This window comes from Nematolebias whitei, chromosome 14 (genome assembly GCF_014905685.2).
Source record: "Nematolebias whitei isolate Nwh7 chromosome 14, NemWhi1, whole genome shotgun sequence".
Taxonomy (NCBI): Eukaryota; Metazoa; Chordata; class Actinopteri; order Cyprinodontiformes; family Rivulidae; genus Nematolebias; species Nematolebias whitei.
In genome coordinates, this window is record NC_056511.1 from 16,307,539 (window position 1) to 16,317,288 (window position 9,750).

A 9,750-nucleotide genomic window follows, 5' to 3' on the forward strand; every position below is an offset into this window, starting at 1 on the left:
TGTGTGTGTGTGTGTGTGTGTGGGGGGGGGGGGGGGGGGGGGGGATTAAATCCAACATGTCATAATTGATGAGGAGGTTGTCGTTTTGACAGAACAAGTGTTTGTAAATTAAAGACAAATGGACCTGCATGTTTCTGTGGCAGGCTCAATAATAATATTAATAATTATTATTATGTTGTAAATGGCTGTTTTACGCAGCAGCTCGGACCCTGGAGGATCCTAAAAAGGTGAACCAGCCCAGGTTTTCTGCACCCACCTTCTCCTTCTCGATGAAGTCCACGAAGTTGGTCCTCTCTATCTCCACGGGCTGGCCCTGCCGGTCGTACAGAGCCAGCACGAAGTGGAAGAAGTTGGACTTGCGCAGGTTGGAGGGCGGCTGCTTCTCAAAGTGCGCGCGGGCCAGACCCACTCCGCTGCGGACACACAGGCGGGAGGAAACCAGGAGGAGGGTGGGGGAATGGGGAATTGTAATTTAAATTTTTAAGGAAGACCTTTTTTTTTTTGTTGTTGATGATCATAAACATTTATTTCTCTGTAAAATGATGATATAATGCACCAGCGGGCCTTGAAGAGCTGAGCTCGCGCTCCAAGATTTTAAAGACTTTTTTATTCTTTAAAGAAGAAATCCCTCTAAACAGATTAACTGATCGAATGGCTCAATATTTGAAGTTCATAATTGCCAAAAAGGAGATAATGATTTATTTTTATATACATATATTTTTTAATTTAACTGATTGAATTTGTTTTATAGGGGAAACATTTATATTCTTATCAAAAGCCTGAATTTATTATTTTTTCCATTTGATTTGTTTTCTAAATATCACAACTATAAGGTTTACTTGAAAAAAAATTAATTTAATCTGGACCAGCTCAATTATAAAATTATTTCTCCAAAGTGGACATAAATCGGGAGTTTCTGTGGGATCCTCAGTTTTGAATTAGAATTAGAATTTGAAAGCTCTTTGGTTGTTCCCCCCTGGAGGAGGGCGCCTTGCTGCCGTTTGCTCCCCGGGCAGAGCTCACCTTTGAGCGGCCGTGTTGGCGTCCAGCACGCCGCCCCCCTGCATCCAGCTCCGGACGTTCATGCCTCCCAGCGGCTCCTCCTTCAGACTGCTGCCGCTTCTCTGGATGCTCTCCTGGATCCCAAACATGAACAAACCGCCGTGGGATCCTTGTGTCTTTATGTGTCTCCACCCAGCTGCGCACTTGTCCCGCTGCGGATCCTCGCGCGCTCCTGAAACCAGGCGCTCTTTAGTCGTCCGGCTCGCGACTGGATGACCAGTCGGAAAAGTCAAACAGGAACACGGACATCCAAAGTGTCCAGTTTTTCAAACTGGGACGTGAAGGATGCAGGAACCGGGTTGGGTCTGTGCGCGAAGAGGTCGGTCCTGGTGCGCTGCAATCCAAAGTTTGAGCCGTCAGAGAGATCAACCAGCACCCGGATCATATGGCATCCTTGTCTCGCGCTTCTTTCTTCTTCTGCTCACTGTTTGCTCCTCTGCCTCAGCCCTGGTCCGGGACAGAGCTGTGGAGTCGGTGATGTCCAACCCAGCGCGCGCTCTGACAGAACCGCTTTGTGACTCTTCCCAATGGAGCCCCCTCTCTGAGACGCAAACACGGGCTTCTCCCACCCTACGGGGGAGAAAGAGAGAGCGAGAGAGAGAGAGAGCGAGAGAGAGAGTCAAAGAGATATAAAGAGAGAGACGGGTGGGAGTGGAATTAGAAGGGGGGAAACGAGGGGAGGGGACGTAGAGAGAGAAGACGCCCCCAAACAAAGACGAGAGGTTCATGCGCTCCTGTGGTCCAGGTGTGCGCTCCGTCCTGATGAGCTCCCGCGCGCAAAAGCTTTTAAACATCAAACTTTAAGGTTTGTCAGCTCCCAAACTCCACTTGAGGAGTTTATCAAACTTGGTTAGGAGCTTCCAACATGTTGCCGTCGTGAGACAACATCTCTTCTCGAGTCCACATTCCTCCCTGACTGTGCGTCACCGCAGCTCCAAGTCTCGGTTCGGTCAGGATCATAAAAACCACGTCTCATCGTCGCAACATATTCCTGCTCCCCATTGTCTTCCATGGACGGACACACGCAGGCACGCACGCGCGCGCACACAGGCCCCGCTTTTAGCGCCGCGAGACGCACAAACAAAAGTGACAATAACAATAATTAGCTCAAAATAACAATGAACATAATTGAGGATAATTGCAACCAGATATCCCTGCTTTGTCTCTCCCTCTGGCACCATCTGTTATTTGAAACTATTTATCACACCACGGGGAGAGGATGGATAGAGGTGGAGGGGTGGTGGTGGTTGTGGTGGTGGTGGGGTGTCTACATCCAAACAACAGTAATAATAATAATAACAGATGATGTCGTGAAGTAAGTATAAAAACCAACAGCAGTGATCTGAGGTGCAACAAAGGTCAACAAGTCTCGGATGGTTGTTCCGCTGCCATGTGAGAATGATTGACAGGTCGAGATCTGGCGCACTTTCAGGCTTTTATTCCCAAAAGGCTGCTGGGAAATGCTCTTGACCTTGATTAAGAAGTCTGTATGTGCTCCAAAGGGAAAGGAGACGCAGGCTGCCATGAATATACAGCAGGAAGAACAGATACAGGTAGAGGTGCGCAGAGAAAAGAAACTCAGGACCAAAGTATTTATTTTAGGGTGAGATCGTCCATGACGAAAATCGGTAATAATCGGATCTGAATTGCGACATAAAATGAACCTAATTTAGAAATTGAACTGCAAAGAATTCAGTTTATATACATCTTTTACTTATTTTAAGTTTTTTTTTTTCAAATATCCTTATGTATATACACACACAGTATATTTAAATATTTTTAAACAAAAGTTTTGTCTTATAAAGTGTAAAATAAACACATTCGACTTTGCAGAGCATGCAGATCATTATAGGGTTACAGTTGATCACAAACAAAAAAGCAGTTTATAAAGCATCAGACAGGACAGCACGTAAAACAAAATTTGCAATCTATAATCATTGTTCAAAACACGCATGCGCACAAGGAATCAGGTTGATTATTATTATTAAAAATAGTTAAAAAAACATTTGATCAAAAATAAACTACTTGTTTTTCTCATACAGCTTCTGCAGGGATCAGCGTGTCTGTTTGGATGCTGTTTAAAAGTGATGCAACAGCACCACCGCGTGGCTACTTTGTGTCACTACACGCATGTTACGTGTTCCACAAAATATTCAAGGCCAAGCAATCCTTGCGAAAATGCATATCACTGATAGATGTACATTCTTTATTTCTTAAAAGTTGGAATAAAATCTCATAAGTTCATAAGCTATTTTTGCAAACAGAGTTGACTGGTTTGCAGAGTAGGAGACAGTGGTGATCGGAGCAGAAAACAGAGGGAATGAGGAAGTGATGGGTAGGTCTGGTGCCAAAGAAAAACCAGGAAGTACATGTGATGGTGAATTTTGCCAAAAGGATGGAAATGGCTGTAGTCAACACTTATTTCCAAAAGAGGGAGGAACAAAGAGTGACCTATAAAAGTGGAGGCAGGAGTACACAGGTCAAATATATTGTGTGCAGAAGAGGAAACCTGATGGCGATTGGAGACTGTAAGGTTGTGGCAGGGGCGAGCGTGGCCAGACAGCATCGGAGAGATGGTTATGTGTAGAATGACTGTTGTGGTAAAGAGAAAAAGAGTAAAATCAGAGAACTGAATGGTGGAAGCTGAAGAAGGAATAATGTTTTGAGTTCAGAGATGAGTAAGAAAGAGCTTCCAGAATGGGCTACTACAGTAACTAATTAGAGAGACAAGGTAGGAAGGTACTTGAGGTGCCATCTGAATAGAGAATTGATGATAAGGAAACCTGGTTGTGGAATAGTGAAGTTATTCAGAGGATGAGATCCACCCCCCCCCCCCCCCCCACACACACACACACACACACACACACACACAGGGGGGGTGGGGTGAGAAACTGAAGAAAGTAGGGCAAAAAGGGAGTGAGCAAAGGTTAAACAAAGTGTATGATGAGTTGCAAGAGAGGCTGAACAGTAAGGATGGAGAGGACTTCTTTCTATTGGTGAGACAGAGGGATCAGGCTAGAAAGGATTTGCAGCAGGTTAGGCTTGCTAAAGATGGGAATGTCCTAACAAGTGAGGAGAATGTGACAGGAAGATGGAAGTATTTTGAGGAGCTAATGAATGAAGAGAATAAAAGAGAAAGAAGAGTAGAGGTCATAGAAACTGTGGCCCAGGAAGTGGGAAAGATCAGTGAGGGTGAAGTTCAGAACGCTCTGAAAAGAATGAAGAAGGGGAAGGCCTGATGACATACCAGTGAAGGTCTGGAAACGTCTTGGAGAGATGGCATTGAGGTTTTAGACTCAAATATTCAACGTAGAGTTGTAGCAACTACAGGGGAATTAAGTTGATGAAGCACACATCTGGGAGCGAGTTGTGGACGCTCGACTTAGATGAGAGGCGACTGTGAGCAGCAGTATGGTGTTACAACGAGGAGCACCATGGATGCCATCTTTGCTTTGAGGATGTTGATGGAGAGAGAGCATTAGAAAGAACGTTGGTTACGTACTGTAACCCCAGATTCTATGAATATAGGCGTAGCCCTTTAAGGCTGTCGCTGATGGGTTTATCCCGTTATGCAGAGCATAAGCACTGAAAAAAAAATTAGTCCACGCCCACCTGCTGTGTGGGCCCCACCCGGTCCGTATAAATTACGTTAAGAGCGGGAAATCGGCTCCCAAAATAGCTTTTTTCTTCAGCCATTTAGGAGCCAGTGAGGCCCGACGCTTAAAGGGCTACGCCTATATTCATAGAATCTGGGGTTACAGTACGTAACCAACGTTCTATTTCATATAGGCTTCGCCCTTTAAGGCTGTCGCTGATGGGTTAAGGGCGAAGCGGATGTGGTCCTCGCCTCACTGGGTCCATTCGAACACAGTAAGAAGCGGAAGCTTGCCCAAAAAACGTCTTGTCACCCAGCTCCCCGTGTGCATAAACTACGCATCGCGTAATTATGTGCCATGCACAGACGCATGTTGTGTAACTATGCGTTCTGACAAGCATGAATACCCCGGAAAAACTTTCAACGGGAAGAGGAAGTTGAAAAGAGGGGGGGAGGGGGGCATGAACCAACTGGTTCATGGCTGAACAGTATAAACAGATTAATGTCCATGAATTGATAAATAATCAAATGAACTGATTGGTAACAATAATCATGAACTGATTAGTGACAATAGAACCAGAAACACAGACACGACTGTGACTGATAACAACATCTCACACTGTAATGCATGCAGACAGAAGTGAGCTTAAACAGAGTTCCATGAGAACAATAATATTCATTCTGTTAGAGCACTAAGGACAGAATGTGTCATGGAACGAGCCGTTACATCACGTAGGTAAAAGCGAATAAATGAGCAGGGTGTTGACCATGCAGCCGCAGTGCAAATGTCCTGCATTGACATACCATTATGCAGAGCAGTCGAAGATGCGATACCCCTGGTCGAATGTGCTTAGAGGTTGACAGGAGGCCCTAAATCTGATGCTCTGTAGGCTTCAGAAAAGGCCTCACACAGCCAGTGTGACAAGCGCTGGATGGATAACGGCGACCTGCAGAAGCATCTCTATAATGCACAAACAATTGTTGAATTTGAACGCATTGCAGCTGTGCGCGTTATGTAACACGTCAACGCCTGCACCGGGCAGAGAAGATGAACAGATGCTTCCCCTTCTGATCTGTGGGGGGGAAAAAAACCCCTCCAACGATATCACTCTTGATTTAAAAGAGCTCGTGATGTTTTAGGCATAAAAGCTGGGTTGGTCTTAAATCAGCTGAGCTGCCCGTCAGCCTAATTCTAAGGCATGACGAAGCAACAGAGAGGGCAGATAAATACTTACCCTCTTAGCGGGTGTTAAAACCAGCAACAGGGCTGTTAAAAGAGACAAGAATTTAAATGAAACCTGATCCAGAGGCTCAATTGAAGCTTTGATCAGGGCTCGCAGGACCAGCGTTAAACCCACTGTGGAACAAGTGGGCGTGAAACAGGCCTACATCTCTGTACACCTTTTAGAAACCGCTTCATCAGCGGGTGATAAAAGCTGTTCTGTCTCCAAACCCTTTGTGGCAGGAAGAGATGGCTGCAATCGTACGTTAAAGCGTACTGAAAGCCAACTCCCTATCCATCAGCTGTTGTAGAAAAACAACACGCCGCCTAAAAGGCATGAAGTGGTCTCTAAACCTTCTCTGTACACCAGCGCTGAAAAGCCGTCCCCTTGATGTGTACAGAACTGTGGTAGATGCAGCACGTGAATCTTGAATTGTGCACACTATCTCCTGAGGGAGACCCATCCTCTAAGTGGAACCGCTCAGCGGTCAGACCCACCGGTGTTGACCTATTTCTGGGTAACTCTTGGTCGCTTCTCCTGCCTGAAGGAGAGCATCCTTCCTCCATGACAGTTCCACGGCGACCCAACAACAGACGTTGCAGGCCTGGGAACCATAGTGCGTTCACACGCCGGGAGCCACCAGGAGAGCTGTCAATCCCTCCTCTTGAACTCGGTTCATGGACCGTAAAAAACAGAGGAGGTGGGGGAAAAGAAACGCGTAAAAAGCGTTTTGGGCCACCGACTGTGAGCAAATGCGTCCCCCCCCAGCGATGGATCGTCTCGCGGGCTCAGGGAAAACCGTAGTTGACATTGAGCGTTCTTCTCGCATCGCAAACAGGTCCACAGCTGCTTTGCCAACTTCTGCTGCGTCTGAAAACATCAGATCCGGATGGAGGATCCGGTCCACGTAACGTGGGCCGCCCTTGGACGTCACATCAGCCCCTCTGTTCAGAACACCGGATATGTAAACCGCTCTAATAAAAGCAGGTTTTGATGAACCCAACTCAGTAGCTTTCGCACAATGTGTAACATCTGGGCTGAACGCACACCCTGATGGTTATGTACGCAGCAGTCATCATGATGTCTGTGTGAATCAACACGTGTTGATTCTGTAGCACAGGAGCAAGGTGTTGAATCACATTCAGTACTGTGCGACACTCCAAAACATTGATGTGGGCTGATGTGTAGTGGGGCCACAGCGCCCCTACTGCTTGAGATAGGTATGTCCCCCCCCCCAGCCTGACAGCAACGTGTCCGTGAAGACTGACCCATGACGTGGGTCTGCTGAGGGGGACTCCCTCTGATAGAAAAACAAGGTGTTTCCCCAGAGTCGGAGGTCTGCTTCCACAGAGGAAAAGACAATGATCATCCGTCGTTTGTTTTACTGGATCCACATGCAGACGTGCAAAAACACCTCTAGAGGCGTCTAATGTGATAAACGAGTTTTCATGGTGGTTGAATTTAATTCCACTCCAGAAAACAAATGTCTGGGCCGGGAAAATCGAGCTTCCTTCCACTTTATGGCGAAGCCCAGATTAACAGGTGTGATGTCAACACCTGATCCTGCATCAGCGCCTCCTGTCTGAAGTGACAGGATCCGCAGATCATCCAGGTAAAACAAAAAACTCTCGTCTCTGTGTTTTAGGATGATCGGTATGCGTTCTCTGGATGTTAAACAACAGATCCAAGAACGGTCTCACCCCTCCGATCCGTGAGTAAAACCCTCGTGTTTTCTCTCCCTTGGGGAACTCTGTAGATTACTTTTATCAGAAAACACTTGGATTTCTGCATTTAGGGAAGAGAATCAGTCTGATGATGACGGGACCGTTTATATAACTCCTCTGAATGGAGGGGTTCGGGTTGCAAACTGTAACTTGTACCATTTGCATAAACCCTGTCCATCCATCTGAAAAACGGCGAGCATGTTTTAGCCACTCTACGTAACGTTCGTGGATGAACGTGCGTTAATGATGCGTCATGTTTTGTACGGCTGTCAGCAGTCCGTCCCTCAACCGCCGTCATGCGTCGCGGGAATGTTTTCTGTGTGACCCCGGGCGAGACTTGAGCTGAAGGCGAAGCGTGTGACAGCTGATGACGCGGTGAGCTGCGCGTTTGACGTCGCTGTGCGAACGTTGAAAGGCGGAGGGCGTGACTTCATTTACACCGTGCTGTTGGAGTGAAGGCTGCTTAGCCCCGCGGGAGCACACGTTGTTCTCTGGAGGGACGCGCGCCGCTCTCGCTGGAGGGGCGCGCGCTGGAGGGAGGTGGGACTCATTACCGGGTTCTTCGGCTGCTTCACGTTTAAGCTGCGGTGAGCTGCCGAAAGCTGAGAGAGAAGGACCCCCACCCGGACCAGCCTGCGGACCACATTTATACCGATGTGAGCTGGTTAGCGCCGGCAGCTGTGTGCGCCAGCATCAACGCAGCACCGTTGAATGGAGGCTGTCATCTTAGTGTTCGACTCGTCATGTCAAGAGCGGCGGTGAATTAAAAACCCTATTTAAGGACACCTGCTCATGTGGAGGCTGTTCCATCCCACGAGTGCGAGTTGACACCGCTTGAGTGAGGATCATGCAGTTCTAGTTGGTAATGAGTTATTTTCGCTTACCGTTGTGCCGTGATCGACCCGTCATGTCTAGAGCGACGGTGAGTTTAAAAAACCTTTATTTAAGGACACCGGCTCATGTGGAGGCTGTTCTGTGATCGACTCGTCATGTCTAGAGCGACGGTGAGTTTAAAAACCTTTAATTAAGGACGCCGGCTCATGTGTGGAGGCTGTCCTGTGATCGACTAGTCATGTCTAGAGCGACGGTGAGTTAAAAACCTTTAATTAAGGACACCGGCTCATGTGTGGAGGCTGTTCTGTGATCGACTCGTCATGTCTTAGAGCGACGGTGAGTTAAAAACCTTTATTTAAGGACACCGGCTCGTGTGTGGGGCTGTTTCATCCCACGAGTGCGCTCTTATGTGTGCGGCCGCTGTGAGCTGATCCGGGCTTACAGACTGGCTAAAAAACAGACACTTGGATCATTAATGATGATTTATTTCAACTTTCGTGTCACTTTTACACACACCCTCCGGAGACCGTCATTTGAGAGCTTTCTCTCTCATGAGCTCTGCGATTGTTTGCCCAGAGCGCTGTCTTGCAGGCGAACTCTGGGGAAACGCTGAGCTGCAGGCTGCCGGAGTGAAGAGGGCTGGATTTTGACGGGCGGGGCTGGTGGTGGAACAAAGCGAGAGCCGCGGCCGTGGAAAAGTCGAAAACTTGCTCGCGACGGTCCCTCCAGCGGGGACGGGGTGGGCCGCGCGGCTTGATGAGGTGGCGAACAGCTTTTGGCACCTCCTCCGACTGTTTCACTTCGCCAGCATGGTTTGAAGCTGCTCTGAACAGCGCGTCCGCGATGGGCTTCATCAGGTCTTGTGCAGATTCTCCGGCAGCGAGGGGAGTAACGAAGCCAGGTGGATCGTTGGGTCATCGTCCTCCGCGCTGCAGTCCCCGACAAGGCAAACCGTGGGAGAGGCACACATGTTGAGCTGGCGTCAGCTGCTTTACAGAGGGAGATCTTCGTCTCCAAGGCAGGTCTGCGGCCTTCAATCCCTTGGACATGCTATATGCTAGCAGCGCACGTTGTTGCTAGCTGCGGCTGCCTGAAAAAACACGTCGGTGGGCTTGATTGGAGAGCGTGGTCGCCGTCTGTGTTCCTCCGGAGGGACGGGACGCTGCTCCGACCTGGGCAGCTTCGCTCCGGAAGCTTCCGCGAGGCTTGGCTCCAGGGGGGGGGTACCGAGGAATAGCGTCAGCTGCCTTACAGAGGGAGTTCTTCGTCTCCAAGGCAGGTCTGCGGCCTTCAGTCCCTTGGACATGCTATA

At 48.3% G+C, this 9,750-nt stretch overlaps 1 protein-coding gene across 1 annotated transcript; it reads right to left on the minus strand.

The window, feature by feature from the left end:
• Positions 1–256: 256 nt before the first annotated feature.
• Positions 257–1,659, minus strand: LOC119419959 (transcription factor COE1-A; the record flags this gene model as incomplete). Its single annotated transcript, XM_037687329.1, is given in 2 exon segments — positions 257–413; positions 1,024–1,659. Coding segments are annotated over 2 exon segments (285 nt in total), but the record flags the coding sequence as incomplete, so codon positions are not given.
• Between the last annotated feature and the right edge of the window lie 8,091 nt (positions 1,660–9,750).